This window comes from Pararge aegeria, chromosome 3 (assembly GCF_905163445.1).
Source record: "Pararge aegeria chromosome 3, ilParAegt1.1, whole genome shotgun sequence".
In the NCBI taxonomy this organism is placed as follows: Eukaryota; Metazoa; Arthropoda; class Insecta; order Lepidoptera; family Nymphalidae; genus Pararge; species Pararge aegeria.
This window is the reverse complement of record NC_053182.1, coordinates 16,278,510-16,305,762: the sequence shown is the minus strand read 5'-3', so window position 1 is coordinate 16,305,762 and position 27,253 is coordinate 16,278,510. Positions and strand designations below refer to the sequence as shown.

Here is a 27,253-nt window from a genome sequence, read left to right as displayed (position 1 = left end):
GAAAACTGCTCACTTTATTTTATTAGGTGTAATTTCATCTTAAACTGCAGCCATGATTTTGGTCTCGGCAGCAAGATCTCTACATTTACGGCGCGTTTCGGTGAGTTCTCTGACACAAAATTTGTCGCTTCACAGGGTGATTATGCAGTTATTTTATATACCCGACTGTACCAAAAGAAGGGTAGTGTTTTATGACAATACTCTGTTTGTTTAAAATCGCAACTCATTCGTAATATGGACAATTTTTACGTATTGATATAATATGGAAATGGTTTGTGAATTTAAAAAATTATACGGCCATTTTTGGAAATGAGGGAACATATAAACTTACAAATAAAGAGGAGGAGACAACCGTTATTATTCAATAGTTGGGTCAAAGGTTAAACTTATATGTTAATACATGGTAGGACCTCTAGGTCCTAACATAATACGTATATTTGTATATTTGAATTTTAAATGAGAGCCCATAAGATCGATCTAAATTATATATATATTTATATATAGTATCTATGTGTATATAGGTATAAATGTTTATTTATATGCACCACCTACCTCTCTTCTTGTGCTATGTTTTTACACCATTGGTTGCCTGGAAGAGATCGCTATGTAGTGATAAGGCCGCCAAATAGTATATTTTTCGTTAAATTTTTATTTACAACTTTTCTATATGTATATGTGGTGTACAACGAAAGACACATTTTGAGAACATTATGGAAAACTCACAGGCATGCAGGTTTCCTCACGATATTTTGCTTCACCATTTTGCAAAGGGCCCACTGCCCACTGGGCTATCACCGCTTCCAATGATTGTAAAGGATAGCTTTATTTTTATACAGTCGGCCATTTTGGATTTTCATAACCATAGTGTAACCGAAATCCTTGGCAACCTAGGTGGCCTGCCAGGCTTTTGGAACTTGCATGGAGGGCTTGGTTAGCGAGAAACAAGCAAAGTTTTAGTTCGGAAAATCTTGTAGAGGAAGCGAAACCAATAAGCACTTTACCATTAATTAAAACTAATTAATATTAAGATCAGAATACAGGTGTCACCACACCTCCTTTACCCGCGGGTGTTGTTCGAGGCAACTAAGGAAATATTCTGTGCTACTACTACCTATAGCGATTAGGGTGACCCATCTCATCGACCCATCTGCCCAGCGTGGTATATGGATATACCATATACCACGCTGGGCAGATAGGAGGCGATATGGCTAACCGTTAGGAGAGGGCTCTAGCCCAGCCCACGTGAAAAAAAGGGGTCTAGCCCAGCAGTAGACTGTTAAATAGGCTATGGATCGAATAGGAGAGATGATGGACGATGGGTTATGAGAGAGATGAACATACTAACCACAAAATATACACAAGAAAAGGTCGCTGTTACTAACATAAGAACAATTTCAGTAACACATAACCCTACCGTAGTCGGATAATAAAAACACGTACGTGTTTTGTTTTATTAATTTTGTGGTGCCATTTATAACAATTCCTTATCCAGATTAAAATTAAACGTCGAGGTGTTGAATTTTAATCAAAATAACAACATCGCAATGCAAAAATGATACAATGATTGTAAAGGCGGGTGCGTATCATTAAGATCATTAAACGAGTTGTCCGTCGCAACCCTTTAATGACAGCGGCGTTCCTGAGCGTGGGAAGGCAACGGAGATAACTTACACAGTTATGTAAAGACGGAAAACGGTGTTTGTCTTTTGTTATGAACACGTTTAGTGATCCGCGATGATGTGTACCATCAAATAACATCAAAAACTAGTGGACCCGGCAGATGACGTATTACCCGGAATAGTAACGCCACATTATATTTATCATAATTTAATCAATTATAGTAGCATACTTTACAGCATAGAAATTGGAAATTAAAGTACTATATCTATAATAAAACCGATGGTTATATTATATATTTCAAACAAATCATAGTTTGTATACTCACTGATAGGATATCCATAGTTCTTTGTAAATAGAAAAAATATGTAATCTATGGCGGAGACGCGAGTTCGGCAGACCAATTGGCGGGAAGGGGAAAGTTAATGCATGGCATATAATATAATATGGGACCCTAGCACCACTCGGTCCAATGGTCTTATTTATATTTTTACAAAAAAATTAAAAAATATCCGGATAGGTAGGTAAGACACATCAACTAGCGATATGAAATATACTTTACGACCTATTATTATAACCATACAATAAACATTTAAAAGATCATATAAATATATTGAGCAGTTTCGGAGGAGTGCGATCACAAACACCTTGACACTGTATAAAAATATTAAAAAAAACAGTTTATAAAAAAAACCTGGATAAAAAAGTAGGTAAAATAAAATAAAACTCATATCGGTATAGAAGCAGACTACGGAAATTCATGATACACAAGGCCGTCAAGCTCAATTTTCTATAATCTGTGGCAGTTAGATAAACCCGAACAACGCAATTTACTATTTATTTATAACACAGAAATGGAACAAAATATATGCTTTCACGTCTCAACGCAGGTTTCGGTCGCTTCGACAGTTGAGCAATATCAGAAGACATTCAAGAATTTAAAAGTAAACTAGCAGGCCTTTTGCTACATTGGAGCAACGTAGAGGAAGAGAGAAGGATTTGAAGTTAAGACACCTTAAATCCTTCTCTCTTAAGATAGAGAAGGCAAGTACGTAGCAGTAAATCGTAACTAAGAAAAATCCACGGAACCCAACTTTTTGCTCTCCCCGTGTTGTGTCACTTTCCAAAGCGCAATTAACTGATAACAGATGGAGCATGTTCCTGGAAGTTAAATAGGTGTGTACACACCTTAAACTATACTCATACAAACCTCGATACTTACTCACATTAAGTCCTTTTTAGTGGAATCTAAAAATAACGCAGTCTAAAACAAAGAAATTTAAAAAGTGTTCCTGGAGATTTAAATTTTTATTCACTCCTACCAACCAGAACCAAGAGTTTTGGTAATATTTTCAGTCAAGTATATATTTTAATTAAAAAGTACGAAAATCTAAGTTATTTTTGCCAGCTAGGCTTTTATCTTTATGATGAATTCCAGAACAGCTATTAAAATGGCGGAGATTATTAACCCGATATATTATTTTTCTTGCCATCGGAACGTGAATCATTATGTAGCTGGTAAATACTTTATTAAATAGGCGCTAAAGTTAAAAACAGCAGCAATAAGCCTATAAAAGTCCACTGCTGGACTAAAGACTTCAGAAGTCAATTCAATTCAATTCAATTCTTGTTTATGGCTTTTGTCTGTGCCAACTGAGCACAAGGTACTTCGCCAATGTCTTGTGGAAGAAGAAGGCACGAAGGAGATTGATCGGTGAAACTAATGAAAAGTTAATTTTGAATATGTACCAAGAAATAGTTGTGATTAGCTAGTTAGTTCTTAACCTATGAATATGCTATAACACGGATATTTTTTTATACATTATACTTTAATTTTATTACTTCAGAAGTCTCCCAACCTTCAGGAGTGTTTGAGACTTTGTGACTTCAGGAGGCTTTGACCGTTATAACCACGCTGGGCAGTCGGTTTGGTGATCGCAGTACGAGTAGTAGTAGATTCTGCGTCCCGTTCTCCGTGACATTCCCTTAGTCACCTCGTACCATACCCGCGGGAAGAGGAACGGTGGTCAACTGTGTAGTGATCTATTGGAAGGCGTTACTTTGCGGAATTCCATGATAAGCTATGAAAATTAAGCTTAATTTGCAATACGCCCCGAAGAGCAAAATAATCTGTACGGTATAATAAAGGTTCCTTTAGTATAAGGTATATAAGGTGAAGAAGCGGTAATAACCCAGTGTTTAGGACTTCGGCTTCACTTTCGAGGGCCCAGGATGCACCTCTAACATTTTTAAGTTATGTGTTTTTTAAGTACCTACTTAATTAAAATATCATCATTATCAAGCAAGTTATAGAAAACAAAGTGAGGAAACCTCCATACCTGCGAGAACTGCATAATGTTCTCAAAAACGAGTGAAGTCCACCAATCCGCACTGGGCCAGCGTGGTGAACTACGGCCTAAACCTTTCTCATTTTGGAAGGAGACGTTGATATGATTATACTTTAAGGCTATTTATCCGTGTGTAAGGTATAATTGACGTAGATTTACTAATGAACAAATATTCAAGCGGAAATATGTTTTTCTAATAATAAATTAAGTTCATTTCTAGTACTAAAAAATACGTATGGAACATTTAGCTTATAGAATTGCGATCTATCCCTTATGAACCGTGCGATATTCCGGAATAAATAGACTGAGTATTTATTGGTACCGTAGTGACATTGAGGATAGGCTGCTCGGTAAATAAATACTCAGTCTATTTATTCCGGAATATCGCACGGTACGGGTACGGATAGTAAATGTACTATCGCTATGCAAAAGTTATCTCAAGTAGTATAGTATAGTAGCCATGTTTTGTTTTGTTTAGCTTTATTTCATGCTTAATGCATAAACCAATAAACCAACAAACACAATCTCACATTGCTGTACGACTTACATTCGAAGAGTGTTTTTAGTTAGTTGGGGTTAAAATAGTATATGTATTAACAGCATCCATCAAAATCATAACATAGTATGATTGGTTATAGACAAAAAAAAAGAATTAAAGAAGTATCCACCAAGAATTTCCGCTCCAAATAACATGGAACCGTCCCGATACGAAATTATTAATTAAAATCCCCCAAATAATTCCAACATGAAATACTTTGGAATACTTTCAAAATATTTGTTCGAACTCGGGAGCGAATACAAATTGTTTCATTAATAAAATATTTTAGGCGCGTGTGATAACATCTATTTAAATAAATTAGAGTGTAAGAGATTACCGTCCTAAACCGTTGTTTAGGTATACTCATTAGTACCTATCTAGATATTTTATGTAAAGTTTCAATAAACTTATTGATACTAAGTAGGTATTTAAATATAACCTGAATTTATAAGGTACCCACCTTATTACATTTTAATGTTGCACCATAATATCACTATGTAACAGTTCCAATGGTTTAAGTTGTTTTACCCAAAGATCAGGTTTATAAGGCAAATAGACACTTTTCAGAATCTGAGAGGTTGAAATTTTTATTTATTACTCACAACTAACCTCTCCTGTTGTTGTAAGCCTTTGCAAAATTTAAGCCTAGTGGGAATTGAAGCTACATGAAAATTGGTATAATTTGTAGATAATTTTGTCAATCTGTTTTAGAAACAGCACTACATAACGTAGGGGCACTGCCTGTGACTAAGATTTATTTAGGATTTGGGTTTGGAGCTTTACACAATTATCTCCGTGAGTTAACAATGCAGAACATTATAGAGAACTCACTCATTATAGTTCTTCCGTGGTCTCACCCGGAAACTATATGCCTGAGGGACTCCCCAGGACGATGACACGCTCGACATATGTCTAGATATATACATCTACAAGATATTAAGGCTACTTTTTCATAGTGGTTTTAGTATCTATATTATTTATTTTGATTTTTTTTAACATAGTCTCCTAATAAGTCTGTTACAACCTATCATATTTTACCTAAATTCAAATTAAAATTCAAAATTGCTATATTCATCTAAGCCTATCACAGACACTTATGAAGCGTTCATACATATATGTTTACATAATTGTAAGAGGATGGTGATAATTTCGTTCGCGAACTTAATCCTAAAGCTACGAGCGTTCCAAACGCGCCCTGGTCTAAGAAAAGCCCACAACAAACTTAGCCGAGTAAATTTTTTTTGTTATCACCATCTCACAGTAAATTTATATTAAGCTATGAAGCAGCATATATGCAGTAAAATCAAAACCTTATATTTTATACCAATATTTATCTGCTTAGATATATACGAGATAATATTAAATGGTGAGCCTTTTACGTACCACCATCTCTTCTTCACTCTTAATTATGACAAAATTGTATATGCTTCCAATTAACGGTCAATTTCGGTGGACACGAATTTAGTGACATAATGAGTCATAATTAAATGCCGGATAATCTTATTAGCGGTGGTTATTTGTAATGTTTTGTTATGCTTATTATATTCTTTTATTTAGAGCCTTTTTGTAACTAGCTTTTTTTTATTATGTCCGGCGGTTTGAAGAAGCCGTTCTTGTAAAATTCCTAGTTAAAAAATGAGCAAAAACCTGAAAAATCGTCCGGGTCTTTTCCAAGCTAGCCTGTTAAATTTCACTAAAATATGTAGGTAGCTTGAATAATTAGCCCGGACAGACAGACAAAAACTTTTTTTCTCCTTGGAAGTGTTTTTTAGGCAGTTCATAACCAATAATATTATGCCCTTAAAATAAAATATAAGGCTAGGAACATAAACGAGTAATTGATTTAAAGATAAGATAAAATATAAATATATTATGAAAAAACACACATCGCCAACTAGCCCTAAAGTAAGCGTAGCTTGTGTCATTGGCACTAAGATAACTAATGAATATTTATGAATATTATACAAAAGAGTTATAAATACGAAAAATATACGCATAAAAACCCAGACACTATATAACATTCATGTTTTTTAACACAAACATTTTCCAGTTCTGGGAATCGAACCTATTGCCTCGGACTCCGAAAGCATGCTCTCTACCCACTGCGCCAATCGGCCGTCATATAAAGAATATAAAGAGAAGAACTAATATAATAAATGCGAAGGATATATTTTGGTTTATTTGTTTGTTTGTAATGCCTGCTTTTGCTTACAGCTCAAGAGACAACATGCTTCCTCACCACCTGAAGCTCAGCTCGACTCTCACCTGCCGCCTTATCGGTGGCCTGACCAGAGAACAAAGATCTGTCTGTCATGACTCCGCGGATACAGCAGCTATAGCCTTCGAAGGTCTCCAGATGGCGGTTAAGGAGTGCCAGCATCAGTTCCGCTGGCATAGGTGGAACTGTTCTAGTCTGCTGTCGAAGAGTTCCAATCCGCATTCCAGTGGCATTATGAAGAGAGGTCAGTTAATACCATATATTGAGTCATTTATTTATTTTACATCTTATTAGTACGGCAGGGCCACTTACTATAAGACAAAGGAATGAAATATGACATTATAAAAGATGATATTAATATAGTGTACTACAGTGATACTCTGCGAATATTGAAGTAAAGGTCATTCGATATTCTCAGTACCTCAACAATTCACGGAACTATGTTGTCCGTGTGTCCACCCGTCATGAAATAGATGCCATTAAGCATTGCTGTCCAACAGCGCATTGAATGATGACAATGGACGCGGTATAGGTGCTATAATTGCAGTGGCGTGCATAGAGGGTATTCACAGGGTATGCACATGATATGAAATGAAGAAAATCTCCAGTACGAGTTATAAAAAAACTTAAGGATAGGCATTGTAAGAGTTATAAAAAGCCTACCCTTAATTATTCAAAACTCGTACTGGAGATTTTCTTCATTTTATATCATTATAGACGACCGATTGGCGCAGTTTGCAGCGACCCTGCTTTCTGAGTCCAAGGCCGTGGGTTCGATTCCCACAACTGGAAAATGTTTGTGTGATGAGCATGAATATTTTTCAATGTCTGGGTGTTAATATGTATATTATAAGTATTTATGTATTATATTCATAAAAATATTCATCAGTCAACTTAGTACCCATAACACAAGCTACGCTTACTTTGGGGCTAGGTGGCGATGTGTGTATTGTCGTAGTATATTTATTATTATTATTTATCTATCATTTATTATTTTTCTTTTTTTTTTTTTAAATTATTAACAATGCTTAAGAATAAATTAAAAAACACTATTAAAAATTTATAAAAAAAAAAAACTTCCACCCTCCGCTTGCGGGGCTTTTGAATGCCCAAGCAACCGGTGGTCAGGGCTCCAGAGTGAGAAACCTCCTCACAATACGCGCCGTTTCAAGGACTACTGCCTTCTGTATCCGACCCTTGATCCAACAACCAAGCGAAAGCTTCTTGAGATGTTGATCGAAGCTTTTCGCGAGAAGACCATTGACTGAAACGACTATCGGAACAACAACGGTCGACTCAACATTCCACATGGCGGTAATCTCGTGAGCAAGGTCCAAGTATTTATTATTATTATTTATTATTATTATTATTATTATTATCTGCATACACCGTGAATACCCTCTATGCACGCCACTGCATTGTTCGTGCAACAGTGTTACAGGAAGGTAATACGAATATTTTGTTTTACGTAGACGAAAGTTATGTCTTTCGGGCACGTATGCAACACAGTTCGTTATGAAGATCTGGATTCTGTAGCATCGACATATCCTCCTAAGATTTGGCATATCATCATCTACCTATATGCATCTTACATCACCATCAATAGCCGAAAACAATCTACTGCTGGACTAAAGGCTTCTTCCAAAGGTTTGCTTATAATCACCAATCAGGCAGCAGACGGGTCTCGTATGGCAGTAGTAGCACAGAGCACGCTGCTACGTTATATTCCCTCAGTCGCCTCACAAGAACGTGTGGTGACAACATTTTCCTCTGCTGTCACTACTCGGCAGACCATCAACGCATCTATAATGAATGAATGAATGAAAGAATACACTTTTATTGTACACCACATAAACATATCGAAAAATTATAAATAAAGATTTAACAAAAAGTTTATAATTTGGCGGCCTTATCGCTACATAGCGATCTCTTCCAGACAACCAAAGGCGTAAAACACAGCTCAAGACGAGAGGTAGGTGGTGCATATAAATAAACATATATATTTGCATATATACCGATATATATACATATATAATATATACATATAATATTACTGAAATATACTGTTGTGAAAGAACCTTATTTCCTAAATTTCGGGTATGTAGACTTAGTCGAGGTAGTTTAGATAAATGACCTTATTCGACCCCGCACGAGGTGGACAGATAATTTAAAGATAGTTGCTGGGAGTTACAGAGAACGAGCGGCCCTGCTTCATTAATTGTAGCTCCCTTCGAAAGACCTATGTTCAGCAGCGGACGTCAATCGGTCGAAATGATGATGATGATGATAAAAAAACTATTATTATTGACTATATACTAAAATCACTTTACGTCATAGAATCTCAAATTTATTATCTGTACTTACATCAATGTAAGTTGTAGGTAATCATCATAAACAAAAGATCGAAAACTTTAATAAATTCAGCGAACATTCCTACCAAGCGCGACAAACTTTGTAAGTCATATTAAACAAATGTTATTGAAGTTCGAAATAACTGCCACCAGAGCCGATTGTTTAATTATCCGGAGTAATAAAAGCTTCAAAACGACAATAAAAATACTTATTTATTTATGGAACCTTTGTCGCAAATCGGCCGCCAATGACTTTGTAGGCTTCATTGAGAACACGTAGGTGGCAGCAATTAACAACAAACCAGTCCCGAGGCGTAATTTCATATGAAATTTTTATTAAAATAAAACGCAACTAAACATTCAAACCAATCGCGATCGGCTATTACAATCCGAATTTATTACGACGAAAAATTATACACGCATATTAAGGGGCCCACCGGAGGGATCGCATTATATCGAGGTATTTACCGATGCCCGTAAGTCTTTATGTCTATATCGCCGGGTGTGAAAAGGCTTTGTCGATCTCGTTTTTTCCACAATCATCGCACACGTTGACGTGGAAATTTACGAGCGTGGAAGATGGCAGACAACAAATAATAAGGCAGTCCTTGGTGGCCAGGTGGGCCGCTCCCGTCCGCGATTTCACGCTACGTGTGGGTCCGGCGAGCTGTGTCCACGTCCCGCGCCCCAGTACCAATTAATATTTTAACTGGAGTTATCTCAAATGATTCCTTCTTCAATTTATTTCATACTAGCTCGCATTAAGTTCGCCTTTGAACCTTATTCTATAGTGCAGTGCAATAAGAGTTAACAATAACATTAATGTTATGAATAATCATTTATTTACAAATCTCCCTATCCTCTGCGAAAGTAAAACCTGATGTTACAAAGTTGCTTGTTTATTTTAAACCTATGTTTTAACATCTTGTAAACATTTAAAAGGAAGAAAAATTAAGTATTAATAATGAATCAGTTGTCCAGGGGGTATATGTGTGTGTGCGTGTACACAAACAAACAAACAAAAAACAAAGGGGTTAAGACTTCGACGTCGCTTTCGGGGGGACCGAGTTCGATCACCGGCACGCACGTTTTGATTTCCGTAGTTATGAGCATTTTAAGCAATTCAAACTTGTCTTAACGGTGGAGGTAAAATTCACGAGGAAACTGCATAGTTAAGAGTTCTCCATAATATTCTCGAAGAACAATTTTTATAATTCCAATAATCCGCACTTTGTGGCCAGCATGGTGGATAATGATTTTCAGCCTATACCCTTAAAAGAGACCCGTGACGATTTCAAATATAATAAAATTTTTCTCTACTATGTATTTCAAATTTAATTTTTTATTTTTAGGCCATTTTTTCGGGATAAAAGTAGCATTTCATACCATTAACATTCATGCAAAAAATAAATCCAATCCGTCAGAAAGACCAATAAACTATAACATTTATAATTTTAATAGGGATTAATATTTCTTTACATTGACTGCTGAACATGACTTCCCACAGAAAAGGATGAGTTAGAATAAGAACACATGTTGCCGGAACACAACACATACGGCAAAATTATTTCAACACATCTAAGTTTTCGGACATAGTTTGTGTAAGTACATCAACCGAATTAGTATTGAAGATTGATTTGATTCCTCATCCGTTTATACACAAAGATGTGGACGTAATTTTGACAAGGATTATGTGAGTCGACCCTTTGTTAGCCAGACACTATTAGTATTAGTAACACTCCGTAACGACACCTTCCGGCCCTTCAAATACACGATTCCGTTTAAATTGAAAAATTGTGAAAAAATAGCGTAACTAAACACTTAAACATCTTTCTTAACTCGCCCATTGTTAGGGTACCGAATTGAAACGTCTGGGTGAACGAAGCAAAAAAAATCCAAGAACAAATCAAGGCATGCTTTTAAATAGGATAATGGCGATCGATGATCGACGAAGAAAGATAATAATGAATACGGACCGTTGGATTTTTTTAGTCAATCGTGTAGACACATTGATGAAAGAGAGCTGGAATGGGGCGATGGCATTTGGGATAGATCACCGGATTCGTTCCGCTTCCCCGCGATCCTCCACACGTTGTTAGCGCTCTCGCCGTACGTGACGTTGGCACAATGCTGAAGAGGACAATGTGGAGGATTTTACGAGCTTTGTGCGGCTAATGAGACGATTGTCGGAAAACGTATTCGCCTCGGGCGTTAATAGCCGCTGATGGGAGGTGAGATTAGCGCAGATGTCATGACGAAGTCGAATGTCGGCATGAGCGGCGAGGGTGGCAGAGCGCGAGCCTCGATACAAATCTGACGAGCGCACGTGACCTGAATACGCGCGGCGAATGTGTCATAAAAAGTGACATTTATTGGCATTTTATATCAACCACGTGTCCGCAGGTGACGAAGTGCCGGCGACAAAGTATGATTATGAGGCTGCAAAAACGAGATGCGTCGTTAAGAGACGTCTTATCTGACGGCTCTTCGTGGGAACTCTGTCCGGAAATGTAGTGACAACTATATCATAAGAACCAGTTTTTGATATGAAACTTCTAGTGGCACACCTCGAAAGTAAAACCAAGAAGTATGCCGTCACGGCAAATGGTATAACGCTTGGTATAATGTCATCATTTCGCCTCTACGCCACGCGTTATTTACCTACTTCTTATCAACAAAACAAGCAAATTACGCGTAGATAAATATTTTTATGAATAATATGTACTTACAATATACAGATAAACACCCAGCCACTGAAAACATTCACGTTTATCACACAAAATCACAATCAAACCCACAGCCTTGGACTCAGAAAGCAAAGTCGCCGCCACTGCGCCAACCGACCGTCAAATTAAATATATATCCTGTCATTATAACTGAAACTATTATAAACAAAGCTTTTTTTCCCCACTGCGCGAAACATAGCGCGCGATGGTTATAAGTTGTTCGGTATATGTATGTTTGTTTCTATGAGGCGTTCAAAAGCAAATTGCGTACACCTATTTTTATGATACTTCCGTCATCAATTTTATTATTAACGACTCGACCTTCTATCAAGTTGGTTATTTCAGATCGGCCGACTTTTTTTTCTACTTAATCCCAAGAATAAAATAAGTTATACTGATAACCAAAATCAAGGGCACATTGGATAAAATTGAGGGACTTTATTGCAATAAGATAAATCTAATTTAACGTAAAATACAACAAACCACAAATTGTGAATTTTAGGGTCAAAATCTTCTGAGGTTGCGCCGGTGTCTAAACGAAACGTGCGTAGAAAGTACATTTTGGGAGATATGTTCCTATGCGGAGGTATATAAAGATTGGAGTGATTATACATGACCATGCAGACCATGCAGATTTGACTGTTTTTTCAGGCATTACAGCGAACTAAGCTTAATGTTCTCGATCAATAACATCCTAGTATTATTTATTATAAGTTTGCTTTACATCAGTAGTGCACGCTTTTAGCTTTAAAAAATAATTCTAGATAATAGAACGGGAAAAACCGGGAGGCTTGCCTAGTAGGAGCTTTATTTGCTAAAACGCTTTACAAAAGGCGGTCTTCATGGTAAATAGATTTTCTACCAGCCAGCAGAAGTTTAGTGGTATTTAACTTAAACTCCGTACTCAAGGGGTTAAACGCCTATTTCTAAAACTCCGCTATCCGTTCTTCTGTCGGTCCGTCTGTCAAAAGGCTGTACCTATCTCATGAACCGTGATATTAGACAGTTCAAATTTTCACAGATTGTTTATTTCTGTTGGAACAACAATAAATACTAAACAGTCATTGTTCCGGTAGTTGTTTCAGTCAATGTTTTTCTCGCGAAAAGCTTCGACCAACATCTTAAGAAGCTTTCGCTTGGTTGTTGGATCAAGAGTCGTATACAGAAGATAGTAATTCTTGAAACGGCACTATTCTGAGGAGGTTCCTCACTCTGGAGCCCTGACCGTCGTCGGTTGCTTGGGTACTCAAAAGCCCCGCAAGCGGATGAGTGATTTTTTTTTTTATAAATTTTTAATACTTGTTTTTTTTTTATAATTTTTTTGTAGTTATGTTCTTTATTTATCTTTTATATTTTCACTGCTGGAAATTAAAAAAAACAGTATATAACTAATTGATAGGTAATACTTAATATATTTAAGAGGCTCACATACAACAGACATGATTGTTTTGTCGTTTTATACATTAGATAATGGTACGAAACTGTGCGAGTCTGACTGGCACCTTTCACACTGCTTTATTTTGCAACTTCTTCTTGTCATTAATTTGCCACTGAGACATAATAATTGTAATGTCAGACTGTGAGCCCTGATCTAAAGATATTAGCGATGTCCTAAAACAACAGTTTAAGGAGCTGTAATAAGGATTGGACGTGTCGAAATGTCTCAATGCCCAACCTTCTAATGGACATGATAACATCTCTCACACTACATTACCGAATCGTGCTCCTTTAGATGCCTCTCAACTGTGAGAAAAAACACAAAAGGGTCATAAAAATATGAATTTGTCCAAAGTACTCCAATGTTCCCGGTTTCCGACGTGACATGAAGTGTTTTTTTTTTGTGTTCGCTTTTGTTCGCTACAGGATTATGTACTACGCTTTTAAGAACTAATTTAATAAACGGTAGTGATTTTGCAGAATTAGTGAAGAGCTTTAGAGGAACGGCAATGGATTGATTTAATTTAAAAGTCGAAGATGTACGGAGTGTTTATAGTTAGATGATACTTACTTAGTTCGATCTCCGGTATGCATCTCCAATTTTTTGGAGTTAAGTGCGTTTCAAGCAAATATATATATATATGCTTTATCGTTGAAGACAATTATCGTAAGAAAACCTGCATGCCTGAGAGATCTCCATAATGTTCTCAAAAGCGTGTGAAGTCTACCAATATATTATTAAATAAATAAATAACAAAAAAAAAAATCTGCACTTGGCCAGCGCAGTGGACTACGGCCAAAACCATTCTGAGAAGAAACCCTTGCCCTGTAGTGGGTCAATAGTATTGAAGGTGATGATACCATATGTTCAGTAGTGTGCATACAGGGTATGCACAGGGTAAGCAGATGATATAAAATGAAGAAAATCTCCAGTACGAGTTAAAAATACTTGTGGGTAGGCTTTTTATAACTCTTACAATGCCTATCCTTAAGTTTTTTATAATTCGTACTAAGATAAGCTCTCCAATACCTAACCCCGTATACGGCTTTGTATATTTTGTAATTATATTACGTATTCAGTATATAAAGTAAGCTGTTATTTATCTACGTTCTTATTTTATCTATACACCAAGCTAAGTACCTATACTCATATTTAAAAATAAATTGTCTCTCAAAACTACGATAAACTCAACTGAGTTGAATATTTTCTTTTTAGTTTTTTTGACTCAAGGACAGTTGGGAAAAAGCATATTAGAAAAACTGCTACGAACTAAAGAATCCAAATCGGCAATTCTGTTACTATAATAGCCAATGGATTACTTTCAATAGAAAGCGTTCTTTAGGTGACACCTTCGAAGTTCACTGATTAAAATTTTTAACAATTGGTATAGTGGTATCGTGATCTATACCACTATAAACTAATGTTATACTGGGCCGGTCAGTTGACGTTATATAAAATGTTGGTCACCCCCATGTAAGTTAAAAATTGAAGTTAAAAGTTAACTTAGACTTTCAACTTTAAATAAAGAATTTTTAACTTTAGACCACCATTTTCATAACTTTCATCAAAGCTACGAAACTTATTATTTTATGCATAAAAGAACAACTCATGAGAATTCAGTTGCAAAAAAAAAAACTCAAAAAAAGTATTTTCCTTTTTTTTAGAATTTTTTTAAGATGGTCATGTCGAAATTCCTCAAAAAATCAAAAAAAATCATAACTCCAAAACTATAAAAAGTCGCAAAACATACATGGGGGTGGTTCGGGTATCCCACAACATACCGGACCTACATTTTTTTATGACGTCAACTGACCGGCCACCCTGTATAACGTAGGTACGCCAAAATCTCTAACCGTGGTAAGGTATCGTTTCGGCGATTACGGATTCGCCACACAAGGAAAGAACTAATTGGTTCAAAATGCACTCCAAATCATTAATTGAAGAGATCTCTTTTTTCATATCTAAAAACAAAATGAAAGATAATATATAATTTTCATATCATCATCATCATATCAACCCATTGCCGGCCCACTACAGGGCACGGGTCTCCTTCCACAATGAGAAGGGTTAAAGCCGTAGTCCACCACGCTGGCCCAGTGTGGTTTGGTGGGCATCACACGCCTTTAAGAACATTATGGAGAACTCTCAGAAACGCAGGTTTCCTCACGATGTTTTCCTTCACCGTTGAAGCAAGTGATATTTTATTTACTTAAAACCCACATAACTTAGAAAAGTTAGAGTTGCGTCCTGTGTTTCCAACTCGAACTTGAAACGAAAAGTGAAGCCGAAGTCCTTACCACTGGGCTATCACCGCTTCATTGCATAATTATTATTATTACAATTTTTTTTAAAGTCTGCTTAGTTATAACAAACTGCGCCAAGTCAATAACTAAGCACAATCAAATTTAGAAAACAAAATACATTATTGAAATTAATAAGATTGCTTTTTTTATAACATACCTTTTAAAACAAGCAAACAAGTTGGACGAACCGCTTTTTCCCTAGACCTCTATAGAAAAATCAGCATCATCAATTCAACCGATTCACGTCCACTTCTGGACATATGTAATTTGTAGGGAGTTCCTAAATCCGCGGTCCTGGGCCGCCAATTCCCAGCCGCACGCAGTGACTCGCTTGATGTCATCTGTCCACCTTGTTGGGTGCCGTCTGCACCCTGCCTCTGTGTTTAACGGTGCAGGGTCGTCATTCCAGAACCTTAGGACCCAACGTCCATCAGATAGAAAATATTAAAATGTAAAGAAAACGTAGTTATACTTGTGATTTTTTTTGCAGCAACATAAAACCTCTCCAGTTCAAGAAGAATAACTTAAAATCGGTTAACATTTGCAAGTGTTACGGACGAAAAATCGTCAAACACTCTCACCCCCTTTCCCAAGGGAACTGTGCAGAATTTTGGGATAGAAATGTAGTAGTACCTCGGAGTATGAACTCAAATCAATCAAGTTTTATTTGAATTAATTCACTAGTTTCGACGCGATGGGCGGACAAAGATACATACAGACAGACAGAAAAAAAATACATTTTGTGTAGAAAATAATTTTAAAATATCTTCAATGCACAGAAGTCGACCCGTTACAGTTTTATTATAAGTATAGATTCATTGTTTGTTGCAAACAACAGTTTTTGATCAAAACAACTGGGGAGGTCTAAATAAAAGGTTTACATGAATATCGTTCCCAAATACAGGGAATTTCCGCACCAAAATCAGTAAAATAAAAGTGTGTTTATTCATTTTTGGCACCAAATTTATAGCCTATCAAGCTGGAAGCGAGAATCAAAACGAAAAACTATTTAAAATAACAAAATACGGAATCGTAAATTACGTCGATGTGCGCTGGAGTGCACGCCTCAAAAACTATGTTAAACATGACGGAAAAAGTCGACCACCGCAAGGGATATCGGAAAAACTTATCAATATGCGCATCCTATTAAATAAATGTCCACGTTCGACCGTACATTTTTAAATAAAGAATCGACGATGAAAACAAAACGTTCAATATGATAATTAAAATTTGTATTTACTTAGGAGCGCTGTGAATTTTTTTGCCGTCCGGCGCCGAGTCCCCATACATGGCCTGAATGGTGATTTGCCAATTTAATCCGTGGTTCGAGGAATCGAGATGGTCCTGCCATCGCGCCTCTCGACTCGCCAGTCACCTGTCCTAGTAATGGACAGGATCCGTTTTTTCATCCCAATCCGCATCTTACCAGATACCTAATTACACCTAAAACCTCAAGCACGGTACGAAACGCAGCGTAACACCTAAACATTATGTTAATATTTTATTTATCAATTCGCTCGGAAATTATACGACCACCGAATTTCACTTGCAGAACCCGTGTATCGTAAATCGGAATTGGTTTTTCGTTCACAACTTTTATCGAAAATAATTACATGTCATGAATTATTGATAAAACTCGGGCAAAAAGAGGAGATGTACAAGTGTAAGGGAAGAATTTAAAATCTGTCACCCGTTCGAAATTCAGGGCATTCGCTTAAAAAAGTAACAAATGAACGAGCTGAATTCATTAAAGGAGATTTAAGGTTCGATCGGAGGAAAACGAACCGTATTGACCGATAAAATGGTACGTCTACCTTCATCAGCTTATATAAACATTGGGATTTTTCAATCTTGTATCTTTTCGCCACTAAGAATAAAGTTAGTGACAAACTCTTAAAATGAGTTTCTTTGTAAGTTTATCTTCATCTAACTTCAGACAAAATTTTCAATTTATATACGACTAGCTGTTGCCCGCGTCCTTGTTTATTAAGGCTTTTTACAAATCCCTTGGGAACCGTTTTATTTCCAGGGATAAAAAGCCTAGTGACTTAGTTTAATTGGTTAATTTGCTTAGTTAGGGCGTAAAGAATGGGCAAATAAACACACTTTCGCATTTATAATATTAGTAAAGATAACATAAATTATAAAACAAATTCTATCTTAACATTTATTCATTGTAAAGTCACCATCTCCTGAGGATGCTCCGGTTTCGGTGCGAAACGTGCGTAGAGGGTACAGGCCGAAGATCTGTTTGGTGTAGAGTATAAAGATTGAAGAAATTATAAATTACACCATACAGATTCTCCTGCTTTACGCGGAGAAGGTAACGAAAGCAAATTAAACCTTATTTTCATTATAAATTATACGATTAAATAGGTCGCAATAATTGCTAACAAGATATAAATTTGAATTATTATCAGATAAAACTAGCTTTTAAATATTGATCGTTTAGCTTTAGATCGAATTTAAAGCAAAACATTATATGATCTACTATCTGTTATGTTTCCTTAGTCGCCTCGTACGACACCTGCGGGAAGAAAAGAGGTGGTGATAATTATATTCTGATTTCTTTCTGAACGCCGTGTTGTAAAACACGCCGTGTTGTAAAACACGGTAAATTGCTTCTGATTAATTGGCATTTAATTTCAATGGTTTAAAGAGCATTTTTCTGATAGATTATATTATAATGTTCAAGTGGGCTTAGGTTTCTAAGTAAAATAGAGTTTCCAGAGAACCTGTACCTGAATTATTGCACCAGAGGTGTATATCAATAACTCACTTTCAATTCACACTCGGTCGCCTCAGATTGTTGTTACGGCTGCGGGTGTGCTAACCAATATGTACAGCATCAACAGATGTGCCAAAGGTACGTAGTCATTTAGTTGGTGGTGGGGACAGGCCAACTTGCCAAGTTTTCGATTTTATGGGCTTGTATGTAGGGGTGTTCTAACTTCGCATTGATCCTGATGCTTCCAGTGTCTTTGGGGGACTAAAGGGTTAATGGAACGGGATGGCGGACATACGCTGGCGGAGTCGCAGTGTATTTTTCAAATCCATCAACAAATTAATATACAAAATAGCTATAAAATAAAGGTAAATAGCGCTTTTATTGGTACCTCTTAAGAGAGAAACTTGGTCCAGTATCGTATATAGATAATGTATGTATGAACGAATGAATATACTTTTATTTTACACAAGAAGTGCACTTAAACAAAAAAGCATAAAAAAACAGCTTATACAATTTCGTGGCCTTATCACTTCATGGCGATTTATTTCAGGAAACCAATGATATGCGATTCTTAAGTTAGTACTACAATAATTTTATCATTCACTGCATTGACACACATTTAATTATTCAGTCTAAGTTTGGGTCATAAAGCAACCTAGACAAATATTAGGTACGTACGTATCGACATTGGCAACTGAGTCTTTCGTTCGTCTTTTTCGTAAAAGTCAGTTCAGCTGACGTAACATGGAGTTGGAAGTTGGTATGTCTATCGGTGCTATTAGATATATAGTTAGGTAGTAGGTACTTCACAATCGCATAAATAACCAATTCAATTATCACACAATAAAGAAACACCTATTAATAGTCACGGAGTTCAGCAATAAATACTTATACCAGATTTATATGTCATTGCCTGAGCAAACAACCATGCTGACACTTATAAATTCTTCAATAGCAGTGAACGGAAAGTCCATAAATAGACTGAGAGCTTTTACATTAGAAAATTTTCTATTGGTTTATATATCGTAATCATCGACCATCTTTGATCAACTGCAGTTCACAAACTCCTCTTTCTCACGCTGTTATTAAGTATATTCAAGTTTTCTTCAATAGCTTTCCCGGGTGATTTCACGCTGGCGCAAGATCTATAAACGAGAATGAATCTATAAAGACAACGCATTCTTATTTTCAAAATTAAAGTGTGCATTGTGTATAGCTCTTGCGGTTTCTGTGGGTCTCTTGGATGAAATATACCAAGCTTGTTCGGTTCTCCTAGTATATTTTAATTGCAAATTTACTATAAAGATGACAAATTAACTGTATAACTTATATATAGTTTTGTAATAAATACAGTTATAGGATTTAAACAAAAAAAATGCGGTTAATATTCCGATCGATATGACAGTTTTTAATTATATCGCAAAATCACAAATTTGATTCCCCTTTAACTCATTACAAGACGATAACCTGTGTTTGTTTATTTACATTTGGTCCGCTGATAAATTGACCGCTCTTTAAACAATATTCACTGGTGTATGTATTCAAAATGTCAAATTTAAATTACACTCATTTTAATTCTGTTTTTCTCTTCCTTCAAAAAATATGGTCTGGGCCAAAAACTAATCAAAAATGGACTCCATGTATTCGAGCTAGAGCAAATCTAACAACCATCTCAAAGACTATGTCGAAATCATCGAAATCGATCAACGGAGCGTGCAATAAATCGCTTCGTATCCTTTCTATCGCGTCCCAGTCGATCGACAAGTATAAATTTGTCACTGGTCTTTCGGAAAAAGCTGGGCAAGTTTATAAATAAACAATAACATACCCCTACTTGGTCCGTACACCGTAACATTCGATGGTCCGTGGTCCGATTTCGAACGATAGTGTAAAGGCCAGTTTATGTTATACGATTTTTAGATTGCGATTAACTGATTACATTTTATGATATGGTGACTTATGTACCTACTGATTTAATTTACCGCCTTTTTGCTACAACAGTTGCTTGGTATATAATACCTAACCTATATACGTAGTGCCTTATTTCACATATTAGAATTTAACGTGACGCAGAGTTTTATATTTTGCTTTCCAATCCATTCGTTTCCTTTAACATGGCTCATAGCTGCTTGCATTTTCAAATAACTGTTTTCTAATCTCTAGTATAATTAATGCTGCTTATTTGCTAGCTAAAAATCGTCTGATCTATTCACCTATTTAAATTAAAAGGTAGGTACGCCTAATGTATACTTATTTATGAAACGGTGTAAACGGTCTCATAATTATATGTGCACGTTTTAAATGTCGTGTCAAACATGGAGGTTTTTTTAAAACAATAGCAATCACTTCATTTTTTTTAATTACTGACTACTGTTATTGACGTTGCATGTTTTTCCGGGTTCCTCTTATTTTTACTGTATTTATATAACTATATCTTTTACCTCGATGGGCATACAAAATCGTAAACGTCGTTTAGTGTAAAAGCGCCAATCATCTTAAGGCTGTATTAATTCATCTGAGAAGCGATCAGCTCGCCGAGATAATGCTTGATTTATAATGATTATCATATTATTATACGTGAATCATCCTAAATCATGTCGTGGACGCTTTTTGCGCGGTTTGATGACCTAGAACCGAGACGGATATGTTTCGAGGGTTTTATAAATTTTCATGTTCCCGAACCGTGCATGCTCGCCGCTTGACGAGAACCAAACGCATTTGGTATGTTTTTTGCTGAGTCATTGTTGTTGAAAGGATTTTACTAATTAAAACGTTACAAAGTAAAACACACTGCTAAATAATAAATAAATACACAATGACAGTCCCTTTAAGGGTTTATACAGACACACTGCGTTGAAGCAACTGCTTTAAGCCAGTTACAAGTTCCAAACGTCAATCTAACTCAAAGGTCCAAGCCTTACAGAACTTTTAACTTCTTCTTTTGACTTTTGACGTCTCCCCTTTCCTTTCCGAGGTCATTTAGTCCTGGGGTTAAACTTCTGGAGAGCTTTTCGTTCGCCCCCACCCCCCCATTTAATTGGTTACAATCCATAGAATGATTTTAAGCTACTGTCGATTCAAGACAACAAGTACCTACAGATTGGGCTTAAGTTAAGTTGACTGCATAACTGCTTTAAGTCTACCGGTGACCTGCGCAATGTGTGCGCGGCCCCAATAGTGAGTAAACAGTCAGCAATTACTAAGTTGCGAAGTTGTTATTTTAAATATTTTACGAATGAAATATTTTTAAAAACATTATCAGCTATTTTACAGTTTACTTTCCCGAAAGGCGACCTGCCGCAGTTAAAACGCAGTCCGTCTGTGTATACGAATTATGATGTCTATATTTTAAAATTTTGCCCACTCATTGGAACCTTCAGGTAAAAAATTCGCAAAAAAGAAGACTACTTTTTTGACGATATCTCTACCTACGAAGCCACTTTGAAAACCTAAAATAATGTTTTTGATGTGCAGTCTCCTATACCGAAACCAAATAAATCTACGTGACTTACAAGTAAGCTAAATAATGAGCTACATCGCAGCAATTATCGACCCATTAATAAAAGATAGCTTAAGAGGCGCATTAGGTATTGCTTGCAAGTGAGCGCAGTTATCCTATTGACATGAGCACAATGAAATAGCAGGAATAGCACATAATTATCCTTGAAGACTTACAACCGAATACAATTAGCTAAGCACCGGTTACATCTAACATAAGGCGCAGGATATACGAATGAAAATGTCGCTGCGATAAAGTTACTCTCTTATCACCGTTGCGACTGAGTTTTAACTTAATTTATCAGATGTGGCGGTATTGACCAAAAAAATGTAACTTTTGTTTGTTAAAATAATAAAGTAAAAAAAAAGGCTTTAAGAACTTCATTTACTTTAGAGTGTAAATTTATTTCATCATCATCACATCAACCCATTACGGGCCCATTACACGACACACTCCACACAGTGAACTCCACTTTGTGAATATTATGTAGAACTCTCAGGTATGCAGGTTTCCTCACGATGTTTTCCTTTACCATTGAAGCAAGAGATATTTAAATTACTTAAAACGTAAATAAGTTACAAAGTTAGAGTGGCGTACTGTGATTCAAACTCGGCTCCCGGAAAGTGAATGCGCTATCACCGCTTAAAAAAAATATTTATTTGATCTTAATTCCCGTCTTTCATTATATAATCCTTTCTTTTAGGAAGGCTGGAAGAGATCACTTTTAGCGATAAGGTCCCGGTTTTCCCATAATATTTAAAGTATATATCAATTGTATGCTTTCCTATGTTGCGCAATAAAGATGCTTATATAAATAAATAAAATAGTACGTAAATAATAAATACACAATGTGGTTTTTTTTTAATAAGCAATTTTTCGTTGTTAAACAGCAGTGGACCACTATCCATATGATAATAAAAATATATATAAATACATTGTAGACACAAAGTCATAGCGAATTAAGTTTAATGTTTATTATACATATGACCATACAAAAAATACTTAGCTGCCACAACAGAAAATACTTCTACTGAGTAAGTAGTAAGCTTAAGTTAATATACTTGGTTGCCAATGAACATTAAACTTAATATGCTATACTCCAATTTCTTTGGTTGCGACAAGCAGTTAATTCGTATATCTAACTCGCCCGTGGCGATATTTTCGGTTATGTAGACTGTGCCTTACTTTAAATGCAAATCGCTATCTTTATGGTTAAAAGATTACATTGTTAGGGGCCAATAGCTTATCTTCCAATCTCGAATGGTTTGTATTTAATTTATTGCAATGAAATAGATAAATGGAGATCGCGACGTCCGCGTTCCGTAGATCGGAGCGGTAAACGCGAAAGCATAGTTAATATTATAACAGATGCATTGCAAAGATACGATGCTGCATCTCTAGGAATTTATGCACACTTCTGCGTAAATAAAATTGTTTTAAAAAAAAGGATCAAAACACCTGCCATCAGGCAGTCGGGTTGTATGTAAAACATAGCATCATCCATTCAGGGTCCAGGTACCGCCAAATAATAGTAGCGATGTATATTTTTGCCATCCAAGTTTCCAAGCTAATTATTGCTGAACATAGCGTTATTCGCATTATTCGATTGCGCTCCGCCACATTTGGTCCTATGACTTTCTCATCCAGTCGCTTCCCCTTACCTTCGTAAAGTCATCTGTCCACTGCGTTAGAGGTCATCCCTCACTAGAGGTACGCTGGTCCAGTGGCCATTAGGTCTTCATCTAACATGACCCGCCCACTTCAGCTTGCCAATCCTTTGTGCAACGACGGTGAGTTCGGTTCTCTAAGGATTTTCTCTGTACGGATTTTGGCCGCAGGGCAGACTTTTAATACAGTCCACTATATGTCACAGTGAACTCAATTTCCATAGAACGCTCATTAAAGACTTTAATATAAATCTAGAGTCTAGACTATTAGCTACTATTTACTAAATATTGAAGAATTTGACTCAGTCTCTTAACTGCTGCCCAGAACAGCTGAATTGTTCTGTCAGTTTCCATACATACATATTTGTTTAACAATTTCAATGCTGACATTATCAACAGTAACTGATTTCTAGTTTAGGTGGATACGTTTTGTAGGAATGTCACATGAATACAAAGGTGGGGCTAAGATACTTGATAATATATGGATACAAGTTATAATATGTATGTAACTTTTACGTGGCAGCTCCGCTTTTTTGACGACTAGTTTAAATAATCTCTTCTCCGAGAAGTCATATGCCACATCGACGCATCTCTCTCAATATGAAAGTGTAAAACGTTTATGACAATTTACTAATGGCAAACAAGTCAATGCGTAAATAAATAAAGCCTAAGGAGATTCCTAAGCATACATCAACCGTTCACTAATTGTTGTCACCTAAGAATTGGTGAAACGTTTTTTTCTGCAGTCGTCGCCTAAATCATTAAGCGTTCGATTAGGTGATGCCTAAGTTTAGTGAATTAGACTATCCAATCCAAGGTTTGCAGTTATAACGATCATTTAGAATTGTGTTAGTGATGATAACGAAATACGTAATCGCCAAAAATCAAGGATCAGATAAAAGAACTCTCCATGAAAAAGAGATGAATACTAACATTTTCGTTACTGAGAATTTATTGTACCGTAAAACCCTAAAGCATTACAATCTATGGCTCGACCTGGACAATTCTAACTTTAAGACCAACGAGACAGTTGTATTAAAGCAACAGTGCATAAAAAATATTATTTTTCCTTGGCAGGATTCCGCGAGACTGCCTTTCTCTACGCCTTAACATCGGCTGGCGTAGCACACGCAGTGGCCAGGGCATGCGCCCAAGGCCGCCTGATATCATGTGGCTGTGACCCCCTGGGATACCGCGCCGCCCACGAGAGGGGACGGTCGAGATCGAACAAGTGGGAGTGGAGTGGCTGCTCCCACAACTTGGCGTATGGCATCGAGTTCTCCAAGAAGTTCCTAGATGTACGGGAACAGGTTGACGATCTGCAGTCGAAGATCAACGTACATAATAATAACGCTGGAAGATCGGTGAGTTAGTCTGATACTCAAGCAATTGTGGATCCTTTTGTGTAGTCAACTGAGTTACTAGCGCCATGCTTCGGGATATCCCGAGTTTGAGCCTCGGCAGGGGAAATTTGGCCTTCAGCCGTGGCTAGTTACCACCCAACTGATAAAGACGTGCCTGATTTCGCCTGGAAACCGATTAGGGGTATTTCTACCATACTCCCTAACAGGTAAGGCCGCTAACATCTTAGACAGCAACATGTTAGCCGAAATAGGTAACAAACAAACACACTTTCGCATTTATAACATTAATTAGTATGGAAGCCTGCAACACCTTCGGAGTTTCACTGGTACCGTCTAGTTCATAAGCACAGGTACCTAATCATTTAAAATTAGTACCCTTAGTACAGCACGCTCGAAATCGAGGCGTCGTTTTCGAGTATCGCAATACTTGTACATCAAGATACAATTGATGTGATAGATACTGTGGTAAAATTTGCCTACAATGCGTCAGGTAGATTTTAGAACGAGTAATAATATTTTACTTTGGCGGAAATGAATTCGATATTCGAAAACGAATACTCGATTGCAAGCGAGCAAATCTTGTCCTCAGGGTGTCCCCCGCGTGCTTATGCATTGCATTATACATAAATGCGAAATTTGTTTGTTTTTTTGTACTTAACCCCCCAAATAAGCAAACAACCGACTTGATTTTTAGCATAGAGTTAATCCAAAGGACGGAGAGGAATATAGGCGACTGATTGGCGCAGTTTGCAGCGACCCTGCTTTCTCAGCCCAAGGCCGAGGGTTTGATTCCTACTACTGGAAAATGTTTGTGTGATGAGCATGAATGTTTTTCAGTGTCTGGGTGTTTATATGTATATTCTAAGAATTTATGTATATTATTCATAAAAATATTCATCAGTCATCTTAGTACCCATAACTCAAGCTACGCTTACTTTGGGGCTATATTGCGATGTATGTATTGTCGTAGTATGTTTATTTATTTATTTATATATTCTAAGTATTTATTCATAAAAATATTCTTCGGTCATCTTAGTACCCATAACTCAAGCTACACTTACTTTGGGGCTAGATGGCGTTGTGTGTATTGTCGTAGTACCTATACTTATTTATTTATTTATAAACTCTTCTAACAAACGATTCCCGTGGGGTTTGCAAAAAAAGTTATAAAAGCGACCAACAGCTGGTGTTTAAAAAAAAACTAATATCACTAACTACCGCCTTCCGTGAGTTAATTTAAACGCAGTCAGTGTCGTTTGATCTCGGCAGACGGAAGGGAACGTCAAAGCCCACAGTGACACTAGACCTGATGGCTCTTCAATTTCTCTATTAGATGCGTCATTGCATAGTCTCAGTTTGATCATCGAAGGGGTGAATAATGAATTTGAAATACTCGGTTAGGCATAGGTGGAAATTGCCTCAATTAATAGCGCACCAACTTTTTGGAAGTCAACAAAAATACAGGTGAATGATAAAATATAAATAAATAAATATACTACGTTAATACACACATCGCCATCTAGTCCCAAAGTAAGCGTAGCTTGTGTTATGGGTACTAAGATGACTGATGAATAATTTTATGAATAATTTCTTAAATATATATTTCTTGTGTGCGTGTGTATGTCACTGAACTCCTCCTAGACGGCTGGACCTAATTGAATGAATTTTTTGGTATACGTTTGGGTGGCACCCTTGATGGTTTAGATTTACAAATTAGCCCGTCAGATGGCGCTGGGGTCCGCTAGTATAATATAAATACTTATAAAATACAGATAAACACCCAGATACTGAAAATAAATCGTGTTCATCACACAAACATTTTCCGGTTGTGGGAATCGAACCCAAGGACTTTGAAAAAGCAGGGTCACTGCCCACAGCGCCAATCGACCGTCTATATATCTTATATCTTTAAACGAGCGCTTCAGACCACACGCCTACAGTAAACAATCTTTCGCTTAAACACATACAGTAATTTATATACGAGACGGAACTCTCTCTCTTTCTATCTTCACTAACATATTACGTCTCCCTCTCAACTTCAGTTCACTATCATCTTATATTTTAACTTTGTACCTAATATGGCAAGCAGTTATAGCTTTGTATGTAGTATATAATTTTGTTACAGCCTTTTGGTTTTAATTTTATCCATTGATGATTATTTTTTTTTTATTGTTAGATAGGTACATGTTTGGAAGAGTACTAGAGGATCCTAGGACTTATGAGTCTTGTATTAATCAGATTTTTGAAATTGCCAGTGCTAAGAAAATTTAAAATTATCATAACTGAGGGCCTCAGAGAGTATGACAGAACATTACTACAAAGATTTTAGACGTATTTTTTCCGTAATATTAATAACAAAATCTTCTCTCTACTCTATTTATTTCGCTCTCTATAAGCGTATCGAACTTCAGAAAAAAGATCAGCTCAAAAAAAAGATCTAATTTAAAATGCACAAT

General features: G+C 36.5%; 2 protein-coding genes across 2 annotated transcripts in view; one reads left to right on the top strand and one right to left on the bottom strand.

Annotated features, from left to right (window-relative positions):
- LOC120637414 (protein Wnt-6) overlaps nucleotides 1–27,253 on the bottom strand; it is a 185,631-nt gene that overhangs the window by 118,345 nt on the left and 40,033 nt on the right. The window lies entirely within an intron of this gene.
- LOC120637413 (protein Wnt-10b) overlaps nucleotides 1–27,253 on the top strand; it is a 64,691-nt gene that overhangs the window by 13,467 nt on the left and 23,971 nt on the right. Inside the window, exons 2-3 of the mRNA XM_039909247.1 lie at nucleotides 6,718–6,965; nucleotides 24,511–24,797. Coding sequence (XP_039765181.1) covers nucleotides 6,718–6,965; nucleotides 24,511–24,797 — 535 coding nt within the window. The remainder of the gene's footprint in view (nucleotides 1–6,717; nucleotides 6,966–24,510; nucleotides 24,798–27,253) is intronic.